This window comes from Salvelinus fontinalis, chromosome 27 (genome assembly GCF_029448725.1).
Source record: "Salvelinus fontinalis isolate EN_2023a chromosome 27, ASM2944872v1, whole genome shotgun sequence".
Taxonomy (NCBI): domain Eukaryota; kingdom Metazoa; phylum Chordata; class Actinopteri; order Salmoniformes; family Salmonidae; genus Salvelinus; species Salvelinus fontinalis.
In genome coordinates this window covers 1,775,200-1,791,177 of record NC_074691.1, presented here as the reverse complement: position 1 = coordinate 1,791,177, position 15,978 = coordinate 1,775,200, and the positions used below count along the sequence as shown (strand labels likewise).

The 15,978-nt window shown below is 39.7% G+C and overlaps 1 protein-coding gene across 16 annotated transcripts in view; it reads left to right on the top strand.

Annotated features, from left to right (window-relative positions):
• Nucleotides 1–15,643, top strand: part of LOC129824853 (pumilio homolog 2-like) — a 59,197-nt gene extending 43,554 nt beyond the window's left edge. For all 16 annotated transcript variants that reach the window (XM_055884378.1, XM_055884377.1, XM_055884370.1 and 13 more), the window contains one exon: nt 13,041–15,643. In XM_055884378.1, coding sequence (XP_055740353.1) covers nt 13,041–13,172 — 132 coding nt within the window. In that variant the 3' untranslated portion in view covers nt 13,173–15,643. The remainder of the gene's footprint in view (nt 1–13,040) is intronic.
• The last annotated feature ends 335 nt before the right edge of the window (nt 15,644–15,978 follow it).

Below are 15,978 nucleotides of genomic sequence, written 5' to 3'. Positions count from 1 at the left end.
GAACGACACTTTCACTTTTGAAAAAAAACTGGTTGCAGTAAAGAGCCAACCTGGATACTAAGGAGATCCTGAGGGAAATCGACGAGTATCAACAGCTTTACGCTCTGGAGGAGCAACCTACTCCATCATGGAACGATCCGGCTACCTCACAAAAGAATCCAACAAAAAAAGATATTAATCGACAGACGATTTACTTACCGTTGAAGTAGAGGCTAGTGCTCTTGCTGGAATCCATGCAACACTGAAAGTTGTGTGAGGAGGTAGCAGGGGGGAGTTTGGCTTAACTCCAGAGTGAAATTCTCATGCTCCAAGGAGGGAACAAGGCACTCACAGCCGAGGTGAAAATTCACGATTCCAAAATGGATTGTCTCCTCACGGAAAACAGGGTGACGAGGGAGTTGCTACTAGACATACAAAGCCGTAGCATGCGTAAAAATGTAATATTTTCTGGGAATCCTGAGGACGCATCCAATAATCCAGAGGGCGCAATCAGAGAATTCATGCATCCGCCTTGTTTAGTCTCTAGAGAAAGTTTCAAGACCAAGGGTCCCCGACCGATCTTCGCAGAATTTGAACAATACCAACAAAAGGAGCTGATCAAAAGCAGGGGAAGGGAGCTTAAATGGACCAAATTCAGCCTCAATTTCCACGGGAGATAAACGAACTTCATAAGAGGCTGTATCCTGTACAGAGGCAAGAGGGTGAGGGGTAAGCGTGCCTTTCTCATTGTGGACAAACTATTTTTATAGATAGACAGCTCTATAACACCATGGCTGTACTAAATTCTACAGGGACTTCAGGTTACGAAAAGAAAGTAGGGGACCTAAAAATATCTGAACACCTACTCCATTACATGCTCGCTTACACATACAGACTTGATCTCGCTCTCTCGTCTTCTCACCCTCTCTCTAGTCGAACTGTTCTATTATTGAATGTTTCTTGTTGGTCTATGTCTGTCTACATATTTGTTTACAACAAGCAAGGGAAAGATATCAGAATAGGGACATTGGGGAATAATAACATTGTACGGGATACGTTTGTACTGTAGCGAAGCCGTCTCTATAGTAATGCAAGGTCTCTTTCATGATCATGTGAAACGTAAATTGTTATGGAAATGCTGGGATGTGTTTTTCGATGATGATGATGATAAAGGTAATTATGATGCAACTATGATGGTGATATGGATTACAATTATCATGAATATTAAGGCTATACGCACTACATGTTACACAGCCACTCAACCATGCAAATTGGCAGGGTTATTTATTTGGACATCACACATTATAGTCTTACGTACACACTCACTAAATCACATCCAATGTCATACACCTCAACCTACTCAGATTTACTACACACATCTTGTCTAAATTTTCTAACATCTGTGGCATTGGCTGACAGGCAAACATGCAAAAGAATAAAACAAATATGGCTAGAACCTATTTCTTCAATTCTAAATATCAGACATTTGAAAGCTCTAATTTTGACCGTCAATACCTCTGATGGCAGTAACTTTACAAGCACTAATTATGGTCAATTTAGACTGAGAATAGTATCTAGTTATGGTAAGGGGTGAAATAAGTATAGCCAGTTATAATTGTAATGGTTTAGCAGATTATTTAAATAAAAAAATTAACAAAAAATGTACATGGCTAAAAGGAATATAACATACAGTGGGGCAAAAAAGTATTTAGTCAGCCACCAATTGTGCAAGTTCTCCCACTTAAGATGAGAGAGGCATGTAATTTTCATCATAGGTACACTTCAACTATGACAGACAAAATGAGGGGGAAAATCCAGAAAATCACATTGTAGGATTTTTTATGAATTTATTTGCAAATTATGGTGGAAAATAAGTATTTGGTCACCTACAAGCAAGATTTCTGGCTCTCACAGACCTGTAACTTCTTCTTTAAGAGGCTCCTCTGTCCTCCACTCGTTACCTGTAACTAATGGCACCTGTTTGAACTTGTTATCAGTATAAAAGACACCTGTCCACAACCTCAAACAGTCACACTCCAAACTCCACTATGTCCAAGACCAAAGAGTTGTCAAAGGACACCAGAAACAAAATTGTAGACCTGCACCAGACTGGGAAGACTGAATCTGCAATAGGTAAGCAGCTTGGTTTGAAGAAATCAACTGTGGGAGCAATTATTAGGAAATGGAAGACATACAAGACCACTGATAATCTCCATCAAACTGGGGTTCCATGCAAGATCTCACCCTGTGGGGTCAAAATGATCACAAGAACGGTGAGCAAAAATCCCAGAACCACACGGGGGGACCTAGTGAATGACCTGCAGAGAGCTGGGACCAAAGCCTACCATCAGTAACACACTACGCCGCCAGGGACTCAAATCCTGCAGTGCCAGACGTGTCCCCCTGCTTAACCTGTCTAGCCCCAGCGTTCCGCTAGCGGAACTCCTCCCACATTCCACTGAAAAGGCAGAGCGCGAAATTCAAAATATATTTTTTTGAAATATTTAACTTTCACACATTAACAAGTCCAATACAGCAAATGAAAGATACACATCTTGTGAATCCAGTCAACATGTCCGTTTAAAAAAAAATGTTTTACAGCGAAAACAGCACGTATATTTATGTTAGCTCACCACCAAATACAAAAAAGGACAGACATTTCTCACAGCACAGGTAGCATGCACAAAGCCAACCTAACTAACCAAGAAACAACTTCATCAGATGACAGTCATATAACATGTTACACAATAAATCTATGTTTTGTTCGAAAAATGTGCATATTTGAGGTATAAATCAGTTTTACATTGCAGCTACCATCACAGCTACCGTCAAAAATAGCACCGAAGCAGCCAGAGCAATTATAGAGACCAACGTGGAATAACTAAATACTCATCATAAAACATTTCTTAAAAATACACAGCGTACAGCAAATGAAAGACACAGATCTTGTGAATCCAGACAATATTTCAGATGTTCTACGTGTTTTACAGCGAAAACACAATATAGCGTTATATTAGCATACCACAATAGCAAACGTCACAACCGCATTGATTCAAGCCAAACATAGCGATTACGTATAAACGTCCAAAAGAAATTAATTTTTTCACTAACCTTCTCAGAATTCTTCAGATGACAGTCCTATAACATCATATTACACAATGCATATAGAGTTTGTTCGAAAATGTGCATATTTAGCGGCACAAATCGTGGTTATAAAATGAGAAAAGTAGCAAAGCTGCCCAGAAAATGGCAGGAGAAATCTTTGAAGAGGCACCTATTCTAATCAGTAACTATTCCAAAACTTGACTAAAAAATACAGGTTGGACAGCAATTGAAATACAAATTAGTTCTTAATGCAATTGCTGGGTTAGATTTTTAAAATTAACGTTACTTCAAGCATACAGCGTGCGCTAAAGCGAGACCGCACCATAATTCATGGCGGAATTATTATCTGACATTTGTCAACATAAGTACGAATTAACAGCATAAAGACTGCTTACTATTAGCTGAACTTCCATCAGAATCTTGGGCAAGGTGTCCTTTCTCCAGAACAATCGTCTTTGGGTTGAAAGATGTCCTCTTGTCCGGTCGAAATAGCCGCTAATGTTAGCCACCAACTGGAGAAGTGTCCAACTCGTGAATGCGCATGACAAAGAAATCTCAGAAAATGGCAATAAACTGCTATAAACTGCTATAAGTCGGTTTAAATTAACTACCTTATGATGTCTTTAACCTGTCTAGGATCAGCGTGGCGCTAGCGGCACACCCCCCCCCCCCCCCACTGAAAAACCAGTGCCGCGAAATTCAAAAAAAATATTTTTTTTAAATATTTAACTTTCACACATTGAAGTCCAATACAGCTAATGAAAGACACAGATCTTGTGAATCCAGTCAACATTTCCGATTTTTAAAATGTTTTACAGGGAAGACACAATATGTAAAGATGTACATCTATTACCTAAAAACACATTAGCATAATCCACCATCTTTTATTTGTCCACCAACACCAGTAGCCATCACCAATTCGACTAAACTAAGATATTTATAGCCCCTAACCAACAAAAAAACTCATCAGATGACAGTCTGATAACATATTTATGGAATGGGATAGGTTTTGTTAGAAAAAAGTGCATATTTCAGGTATATGGCATAGTTTACAATTGCACCCACCATCACAAATGGACTAGAATAATTACAATGAGCAACGTGTTTACCTAACTACTAATCATCAAACATTTCGTAAAAATACACAGCATACACGAATCGAAAGACACAGATCCTGTGAATACAGACAATATTTCAGATTTTCTAAGTGTCTTACAGCGAAAACACAATAAATCGTTATATTAGCTTAGCACATAGCAATTAGCAGCCCAGCATTGATTCTAGCCAAAGTGAGCGATAAAAGTCAACATCGCCAAAAGATATTAATTTTTTCACTAACCTTCTCAGAATTCTTCCGATGACACTCCTGTAACATCACATTACAACATGCATATACAGTTTGATCGAAAATGTTTATATTTAGCCACCAAAATCATGGTTAGACAATGTGAAATGTAGACAAGCTGGTAAAGAAAAAGTCCTTGCGCCACTTAGACAGTGATCTACTCTTATACATAAATACTCATAAACGTGACTAAAAAATATAGGGTGGACAGGGATTGATAGACAATTTAATTCTTAATACAATTGCGTTATTACATTTTTTAATTTATCCTTACTTTTCAATACAGTTTGCGCCAAGCGAAGCTACGTCAAAAAACATGGCGTCCTAAGCCACTAAAATGTTTCGACAGAAACACGATTTATCATAATAAAAATGTCCTACCTTGAGCTGTTCTTCCATCAGTATCTTGGGCAAAGGATCCTTTCTTGGGAGAAATCGTCTTTTGGTGGAAAGCTGTCCTCTTGCCATGTGGAAATGTCAACTGCGTTCGGGATGAACTGAAAAGCGTGCCCAACTTTTCACATCGTTGCAAAAATAAATGTCCCAAAATCGCACTAAACGGATATAAATTGCTATAAAACGCTTTAAATTAACTACCTTATGATGTTTTTAACTCCTATAACGAGTGAAAAGATGACCGGAGAAATATAACAGGCTAAACTAACGCTTGGAACAGGTGCGCGCCGGTGTCCTCTAGGCTCATTACGCAGCTCCCAAAGAATGACTAGCTTCAGGGTTTTTTCATTTGTAGGGCCTGTGAACGCGCAATCGACCCCGTTGGAATCGTCATCACGTAAAGGCATCCAGGGGAAGACGTAAGAAGTGTCCGTATAGTCATAGCAACGACAGTGCCCTTTTAACTGACTTCAGAACAGTGGCCAACATTTCTGAAATCTGAATCCATGTCAGGGAAATTGCTGTAGAATGGGCTCTGTTCCACTTAGAGACAAAATTTCAACTCCTATAGAAACTATAGACTGTTTTCTATCCAATAATAATAATAATATGCATATTGTACGATCAAGGATTTTGTGGGAAGCCGTTTAAAAAATTAGCCAAATTAGCATAAATAGTCTAAACAGCGCCCCCATCCCCAACAGGTTAACACCTATAACGAATAAAAACATGACCGGAGATATAGAACTACTAAAACGAAAGCGTTTGCAGGACGCCATTGTGATGTCTTCATGCGTCAAGCGCACTGTTGAAAAAGACGGTACTTCCGTTCCACGGTCTATATATAGGGCCCAGATTGCGCAATCCACTCCATTCAAATTCTCCCCGCTTACTGACATCTAGAGGAAGACTTATGCAGTGCATGTAGCCCGATGGCTTACATGGGGACTTATAAACTGGTCTCAGAACAGGGACCTTTCCTGACAGGAAAAGTGCTGCAGAATGAGTTCTGTTTCACTCAGAGAAATAATTCAAACGGTTTTAGAAACTAGAGTGTTTTCTATCCAATAGTAATAATAATATGCATATTGTACGAGCAAGAATTGAGTACGAGGCCGTTTAAATTGGGAACGATTTTCCCCCAGAGTGTAAATAGCGCCCCCTATCATCATCAGGTTAAGCCAGTACATGTCCAGGCCCGTCTGAAGTTTGCTAGAGAGCATTTGGATGATCCAGAAGTAGATTGGGAGTGTCATATGGTCAGATGAAACCAAAATATAACTTTTTGGTAAACTCAACTCGTCGTGTTTGGAGGACAAAGAATGCTGAGTTGCATCCAAAGAACACCATACCTACTGTGAAGCATGGGGGTGGAAACATCATGCATTGGGGCTGTTTTTCTGCAAAGGGACCAGGACGACTGATCCGTGTAAAGGAAAGAATGAATGGGTCCATGTCTCATGAGATTTTGAGTGAAAACCTCCTTCCATCAGCAAGGGCATTGAAGATGAAACATGGCTGGGTCTTTCAGCATGACAATGATCCCAAACACACCACCGCGCAACGAAGGAGTGGCTTCGTAAGAAGCATTTCAAGGTCCTGGAGTGGCCTAGCCAGTCTCCAGATCTCAACCCCATAGAAAATCTTTGGAGGGAGTTGAAAGTCCGTGTTGCCCAGCAACAGGCCCAAAACACCACTGCTCTCCGTCTCATGCTACCACTAGAGTGAGAGCACCGCCAGCATTCAAAAGTGACCAAAACATCAGCCAGGAAGCATAGGAACTGAGAAGTGGTCTGTGGTCACCACCTGCAGAATCACTCCTTTTTTGGGGGTGTCTTGCTAATTGCCTATAATTTCCACATTTTGTCAGTTCCATTTGCACAACAGCATGTGAAATTTATTGTCAATCAGTGTTGCTTCCTAAGTGGACAGTTTGATTTCACAGAAGTGTGATTGACTTGGAGTTACATTGTGTTGTTTAAGTGTTCCCTTTATTTTTTTGAGCAGTGTACTTTTTTGCCCCACTGTATACTGTTTACAGGAAACTCGCTCTACATCCTTAGATGAAGTTGCGTGGGAAAAGGTATGGGGTGGTGAAATAATTGTCATTGACAAAAGAACTCAAAAGGTGTGATATTAATTAACAAAAATGTTGATCTGAATGATTCGCGAGGAAGGTGGATCTTTTTGAATATGAAAGTGGACAAAAAATATTTGGCCCATCTATATGGTCCAAATCAGGATGATCCATACCAATTTTTTTTTTTTTACTTACAGGCAACAAATTATCAAATCATTATGGTGGGAGACTAAGTGTTAAGTACCTCAATGGACTGTAAAATAAATCAATCTACAAACTATCGTCACCCTGCCCTTAAGGAAATTAAAAAAATATTATGAACACATTAGAAATAGTGGATATTTGGATACTAAAAAACCCTGACCTAGTGAGCTATACATGGAGACTTAATCAAGCTAGTTGTTTGACTACTTTCTTGTCTCACTCTTCCATCAGAGGTTAAAGTTTTAATAGGAGACCGAATGCGATCGGATCATCTAATTGGCCTTCACATAACTCCTATAGAATTTCCACGTTGACAGGGATATTGGAAATGTAATCAAAGTTTACTGGAGGATAACTTAGTTAAAAATAAGACAGAAGAATTTAACAGAATTTCCCCAGTATAATATAGATTCAGCAAATCCCCTTATTGTTTGAAGGTACATTTAAAGGTATCCCAGTGGTCATTCAATATTCATAAATAATAATAATAAGGCAGTTTCTGGCTAAAGAGACAGGACTAACAAGGGAATACATAAACTAATAGTGCAGCTAGATACAAAATAAGAGGAAAAACAAAGCACTAGAGGGACATATTGAAGACCGATTGAATGTAATTACAAAAATTAGGCAAACTGGATGGAATATGGAGAAAAATACACACAATTCTTCCTGATTCTCCAACACAGGAACGCTAACACATAATTTGCAGAGACTCGTTACTGAAGACGGAGTCATTTATGATTCTCCGAATTATATTTTAAGAGGAAGCTAAATATTTTAAGCAGGTGTTCTTTTGTCTCATCCTCTCCCACTGAATGAAGATCACGGTAAGGAATTCTTTCCAAATACAAAAAATTAACAAATGTACAGAGATCAGTGCGAAGGCCAAATTAGAGAGGAGAAACTGAGGCTATTAAATCCTTTCAGTCTGGAAAAACTCCTGGGCTTGATAGCCTTTTGATGTACTGAAAGCTCCATTGTTAGATTGTTTTAACTACTCCTATAGAAATGGTAGTCTGCCAGGTACTCAGCAGGAAGGTCTGATTTCACTATTATTAAAACAAGACCCAGATAGACAGGATCTTTATATTTGCTATCTCTGAAACTGGAGGCCCCTTACACTTCAATGTTGTGATGCAAAATACTAGCAAACTGCATAGCACTCAGAATAAAAATGGTTTTACCAGGTATTGTTCATCCTGATCTTTTTTTTTTTTTTTTTTTTTTTACATGGATGATACATTGGAGATAATGTACTACAGATAATAGAAATAATAGAACATCATGAAACATCTAAGCCAGACATGGTATTTATAGTGGATTTTGAAAAGGAATTTGATAAAGTAAGACTGGATTTTATTTATAAGTGCCTGGATTTTTTTCAATTTTGGTGATTCTCTTTTATAAAATGGGAACCCCGTACCGCTAGCGAACCCCTCGCCAACAGCCAATGAAATTGCAGGGCGCCAAATACAAATCTCATAAATCAAATTTCTCAAACATACAAGTATTAGGCACCATTTTAAAGATAACATTCTCGTAAATCCAGCCACAGTGTCTGATTTCAAAAATGCTTTACAGCGAAAGCTCCACAAACGATTGTTAGGTCACCACCAAGTCACAGAAAAACCCATCCATTTTTTCCGCCAAAGAGAGGAGTCACAAAAAGCACAAATGGAGATAAAATTAATCACTAACCTTTGATCTTCATCAGATGACACTTATAGGACTTCATGTTACACAATACATGTATGTTTTGTTCGGTGAAGTTCATATTTATATCCAAAAATCTAATCTAATTAGTAATCTAATTTTACATTGGCGTGTTACGTTCAGTAGTTCCAAAACATGCAGTGAAACATGTACCGATACTTTTTTTTCAAACAAGCATTGCAGAGCTGGCTACTATTTCAATTTCACCCCCCTGAAAAGATAAATCATAATATTTATTGTAATATATGTATATACAAATGTGCAAATATACAAATATACAAATGTGCTGGTTGATAAAATACCTGTAATTATGGGAAAGATGTTAAAGTGTATTTTGTTCTTAACTCCAACATTACAATATAATTTATCAGAATTGTACGGGAAGGTCTGCTCAATCCAAGAGCACAACCAGTTGATTACAGCATTACCCCAAAAATGGAGGAGGCAGGTGGCAGCGGGAGGAGGTGGGAACTGGTCTGTCTGCTCAATATAAAGGATCAAAACTTGCGGAGGAATAAAAATAGCATAAATAGAAAAGTATAACAGTTTAATTTGAGGACCAGGATGTTGACAACTGTGCCATACAGATTGCAAAATGGTTGGGAAGAGATTTTTGATGTACCGATTCCATGGCACCGGGTGTATGAGCTGATATATAAAACGATTCTATTTGATGGATTGAAATTGTACGTAAAACATCACAGCATAGTTGAAAGTTATATGTTGCGTATAAATCCGAAGAGGGTGGGCATCAGCGATTGGTGGGATGGGGTGAGGGTTGGGATGTGGAATTGGAGTTGCTGGGCGGGAGAGACTGATGGTAAAGATAAAAGTATTTATTAAAAGTAAGTTTGAATGGCACTGAGGGGAAGTGTTTTTTACTGCTAATTTAGGTTTGCCTGAGGCTGATGCCGTTCGGGTGCTTGTACACATGCATATACACACACTCATGCAAATACACACACACACACACATGTAGATGGTGCTAGACATGCACTCAAACATATACAGTTGGCCTTGCTGTTATGATTGAAGTAGTCCTTGATGTCCTTGTTTTTTTTGTTGCTTTTTTTCCCTTCCATTTATAGTTAATTTTCTTGTTTGTTGGTGCATTGGGGGGGGGTTCTTGGATGTTAATGGAATTAATGTTATTAATTTTTTTTTATTGCAGGGGAGGGGTCACAGATGTTTGAGGTGCAGCTATTGGGGAACTGTGGGGTGGGGATCTTGGAGGGTTCCCGTCCCTGTTTTTGGCCTTGTGGGAGACTTATCGACATGCCCTTGAGCAGGGCATTCACCCTGCGTACTTCTTTGTGGCTCTGAATGGGAGTCTGTTGGATGAGTGGTGTAGATGTTGAGTGGCTTCACTGCAAGTATACTGTATGTTTTGGATAAAAAAATGTAATTTAAAAAATACAAAAAAGAACTGGGACATTTTCAGCTTCCAGGAATTGTGTACAGATAGATCCCTTGCGACATGGGGCTGTGCATTATTAGATGGAGGCGGATGAATGGCACGACTCTGTGCAGTCAAATTGCCATTCATAAAATGCAATTGTTTTCGTTGTCCACAACTTATGCCTGCCCATAACTCCACCGCCACCATGGGGCACTCTGTTCACCACGTTGACATCAACAAACCGCTTTGCCTGTACATTTGAAACCAAGATTCAAACGTGACGAGCACACTTCTCCAGCGTGGCCGTCAAAGTTGAGCCTTTTCCCACTGAAGTCGGTTACGACGCCGAACTGCAGTCAGGTCAAGACCCTGATGAGGACGACTAGCACACAGATCAGCTTCCCTTGGATTGTCCGTACAAACGGTCAAGCGTTCTTCAATTGTGCAAACCCAGTTTCATTAGCTGTCTGGGTGGCTGGTCTCAGACGATCCAGCAGGTGAATAAGCCCGATGGGGAGGTCCTGGGCTGGTGTATAAATGCAATGTGTAAAGTGTGGGTCCCATGTTTCATGAGCTGAAATATTGGATCCAATCAATTTTCCGTTGGCATAAAAAACTTTTTTTCTTTAAAATTGTGCACAAATGTGTTTACATCTCTTTTAGTGAGCATTTCTCCTTTGTCAAGATAATCCGCCCACCTGACAGGTGTCATATCAAGAAGCTTATTAAACAGCATGATCTATAAACAGGTGTACCTTGTGCTGGGGACAAAAGGCCACTAAATGTGCAGTTTTGTCACACAATGCTACAGTGTTAAGTTTTGAAGCGAGCGTGCAATTGGCAAGCTGACTGCAAGAATGTCCACGAGTCGTTTCCAGATAATTTAACCAGCCTCGCAACCGCAGACCACTTGTGACCACTTGTAACCACGCCAGCCCAGGACCTCGACGTCCGGCTTCTTCACCTGCGGGATCGTCAGACCTGCCAGCTGATTTAAACTGAGTATTTCTGTCTGTATTAAAGCCCTTTTGTGGGGAAGAACTCATTCTGATTGCCTATGCCTGTCTCCCCAGTGGGTTGGCCTATGCCCACCCATGACCACTTGTATGGGAAATTACTGAGGATAATGGTGGACAATATTGCCGCTCCTATTTGCCATATTTTCAATTTAAGCCTACTAGTAAGTGTGTGCTTTCCGCTACCTAAGAATGGTAAAGTCCCCTTTACTGGCTCAACGAGCCGACCAATCAACCTGTTGCCAACCCTTAGTCAACTTTTGAAGAGAAAATATTGTCACATGCACCGAAAGCAATGGGTACAAGCACTGCTCTACCTTAACAGAAGTAACATGGCAGGCCCTAGTTGTCTCACCTGGACTACTGTTCAGTCGTGTGGTCAGGTGCCTCAAAAAGGGAATTAGGAAAATTTTGCAATTGACTCAGAACAGGGCAGCATGGCTGGCCCTTGGATGTATACAGAGAGCTAACAATAATATGTATGTCAATCTCTCCTGGCTCAATTTGGAGGAGAGATTGACTTCATCGCTACTTGTATTGACATGTTGAATACACCGAGTTGTCTGTCTGCACAACTCGAGACACCCATGCATACCCCACAAGACACGCCACGAGGTCTCTTCACAGTCCCCAAGTCCAGAACAGACAGTGGGAGGCAAACGGTACTACACAGAGCTATGACTACATGGAACTCTATTCCACGTCAAGTAACTGATTCAAGCAGTAAAATTAGATATTTTTTTTTAAATCTGAATGCACCTTATGTAACAGTGGGGACTGAAACGACACACACATGCATACACACGATCACATACGCACTACACACACGTATACATGGATTTTGTATTGTAGATATGTGGTATTGCTTGAGTAGGAGCATGAGGGCACACTGTATTGTAATGCTTTAATTTGGCTGGACCCTAGGAAGAGTAGGCAGCAGCTAATGGCTGCACCCCTGCCCAGTCAGTTGAAATCTGTAGATTACAGCCTCATTTATTTAAATTGAGTGAGTTCCTTGTGAACTGTAACTCAAATTGTTGCATGTTGCGTTTATATTTTTTGTTATGTATACATGACCTTTTGCTGTTGTAAAGCACTTGTGAGTCGAATCAATACAAATGTTGACACGGACATCGAGTGGCGACATTACGGACTGCTTTTCACTGCAAAGTTTGAATTTGTGAGCTGTACAGTTTCAGTTTAATTCCTTCAGCTCGTGTTTATTAGTGTACGTGTGGTGCTTCAGCACAAACACTTCTGCATTCTTAACCACTGACATAGATAGCCTTAGATTTGTCTAACTGAACAAGTATTTTGATGTTTATTGTGTAAAACTCAAGTTTACACAAATAATTTATAGTGTCTGATTCTTTAAGCACAAGAAGTTTGGTTTTTATATTCATTCCACAAAAATATATATATTGGTGTGTGTGTAATTGGTGACTTTTGCCTCCCTAAACAGACCTGAAAGTCCCACATCGGTTGGTTTAGTCCTAACACAAAAAACATTTGCTCCGTTAATACATTACAATTTCACGGAAAATGTACATTGATCCTTCATTACAAATGTACAATACTCCATTTAATAAGAATGTGTATCCACAGTCTGTGTTGTCCTGTTACGTAGAATGTTGGCGAGATTGACTTTTGCTGTCCAATCACTTTTTTAATCTCTAAGAATCCTTCAAGGACAATGTTTAAGTGGGAGGCAGGTGGCTTAGTTCACAACAAGGACTTTTAAACCTGTGTGGCCAGTACCACTATAAATGTTAATGATTTCATCTTTGTTCTCTGCTACCCCAGATCCGACCCCACATCGCCACCCTGCGCAAATATACCTATGGCAAGCACATCCTGGCCAAGCTGGAGAAGTACTACATGAAGAGTGGCTCTGACCTGGGGCCCATTGGCGGGCCCACCAACGGCCTCATGTAGACCTATCCTCCCTCTCGTGTCCCTTGACTAAAGAGCACAGTAGGAGCCCACCCACCCCCTTTTTTCTAGTTCTTTAAAGAGGCGCTCCATCAGGGCTGACCTTTGACATACCCTTTGTGTCCCCCATTTTGGGGGAATTACCACTCAAAATTATTCAACTTCACCTAAGAAATGTTGTGACATCTGACCCTGACACTCTAATGCCATCCTCGGAGCTGGTCCCCTACGTGGCCGGTGGGGGGGAGGGGGGGTGCAGACTGTCTTGCAGGCAATCTCTTGCGGGTAAAGCACAACCCGCCCCCATTGTTTATGATGTAATAGATATAACTGGCTGGTTTTTGGTATATAATCTTGTACATTTTTGTTTTTTTACTTTGTAAATCCCTTTGTAGGGAAAAAGGAGAACCGCATTTGCTGAAAATGTACAATTCTTACAATTACACCAGCAAGTGACTTTATAAGGCCAAATTTGAGTGATCCTTTTAAACAATTTTCCATTTGTTTTTGTACCCAGACTTACTATCAGCTGTTCTAATTAAAAGCCTAGGTGTCTTTCTACTACCACACAATGATCCCAATGCAAAAACAGCTGATGGATCCATTTCTACTTATAGCACTGCATAGTATGAATAGATTCTGAAACCGATCTTTCCCATCGGTTGCTATGTGTTTCGTGCCAATGAGTTAGTCACCCATTGGTCTGTATTGGACCAACTAAAGTACTTTGCTTTGGAGAGCTCTGTGCTTACATTTTTGGGGGTGTGTCATCCAGTTGGCTGCTCGTGATTGTCTCGATTTTGTTGCGTCTGTTTTTTCGCAGACCGGGGTGTAAGGCCTACTCTCCGTCTCACGCTGTTGATGAACAGCTTGCTGTTGGCTTGATTTGATTAGTTGGCTCCAGTTGATGACTGGCATCGTTACTAAACGGTGTACTTTGAGAAATGAAAACATGCACTGTTGCATCCATAGGCAGTGATTCCACTATACTCCACCTATACCGTCTTAAGCAAAAAAAATGTTTTGCCGCCCACTCAATGTCTACTTGGGGGCTACACCGGACACGGCTACGTAAGACGTTTATTCTTTTTCAGAAGCAAAGCATGAGGTCGGGTTGTATAGTGAAAGTTTAACCTGGTTGTAATATTTACATGAAATGACCGTAGCGGGGCTTTGGGGGGGGTGGTTATGGGTGGGAGCAGGTTAAGCATAGGCATGCTTTGACAGGTTTTTATAACTTGGAATGATTTTTCTTTATCATGTTATGTGGGACATCTTGTAGTTTGAGATGAACACTGCCCTAGAAAAGGTATCTTTATGTACTGAATATTCATCTCTTGCATAGAAGTAGCCTAGCAAAAATGTATAGCATCTTTATGTATGAGTAAATATTAAATTGTTGCTTTTTTTGGTAGGGGGCTTTGGCCTAATGATGGCACCCTCACCACCTGCAGTTCAGAGCAGTAGGATGACTTTATTATTATTATTATTAAGTGGCTCATTCCAGGTGTGTAAAGTTGAGAATAGATTTGGGGATGAGCTGAGAAAAGGATCCTTGTTTATAGGATTGTGAGACCGTCATAGAGGTGGTTTTAATTTCGTTCTTCTTTTTTGTTTTTTGCGGTCTGAATATGCAAGCGATTTGGGTATTGGGGCCGTCTAAAAAGCTATACAACTCATCTGTAATACTAGTAGTATTGGCTTTTGTTTTTCGCTTCATATGAATAATTGTAGAATACATGTAGTATATGTGCAGTTAATAAGTGTAAGTTTTAGTTGACAAAAAAAATTATAGTTGTGATGTTTGACAGGCCTTGCTAAATTGGTAGTGATGCTTTTATTTCGTCTGTACAGTTGTACATTTGTAAACGTTGATGCTGTAAATGGGATGTCTTTTACACTTTGGGGGGGAAAAAATTGCAAAAATGTGCATTTTGATGTGTGTATATTCATCACTCCTTTCCCCTAAAATATAATGTATACAGTTTTATTTGATCAAGCGTTATTTTAAAACTATTTTTATGGCTTCACAATCTGACTTGTTTTTTGTTTTTAATCTGTTATGAAAAAGGTTGGCCTTGTTTTGTATGCGGAGCTGTATAACATCTCCTGTTGATATTGTCTTTCTGACATGTGACAGTTTAAAAGGAACACCAATGCTCTGTACTTAAAATGAGGCTGCTTCCGGTCCTCTCTGCTACCATGGAAAACTTCACAGGATATGACAGAATTATTTTTGTACAGAAGAGGGCTGTATTTTGGAACAGCTACTACCTTGTAAGTGAAAGAAATGTAAGATATTGTCAATTATATAAATATGAACATATGAGTTTTGTCACACTGTCAAAGTCATGTACATTTTCAGGTGGCCTTATGTACATTTCCAGATGTTAGATGAAGAAAAAAAATACTCATTTTTTGGGGGGAAGCAGAATTGTGACTATGTATGATTAAACCGTTCTAACATTTGATAACTTTGTTCTGTGCTTTTCCTTTCCATATCTTGTTTCTGAAGTTGTGCGAACTGCAGTACATGAATTGGACTTTGAAGTTGTTTTGAGATGAACCTGTTTCGAGCAGCAGGATGCTGTTTGTCGGTCACCAGTTAGCCTACTTCATTATCAGTTGTTTCATAAAGGAGTTTCTAACGGGTTGCTGAATGTTCGCATTCCCTAGAACAGACTTTTAATTTGCACGATGTAGCCTATATCTACAAGGAAGAATAGTTGTCTGACTCACCCTGTGTCTATAACGGTGACATGATCACTGTACTACAGTTTATTTTTTTATTTAACATAACTAGGCAAGT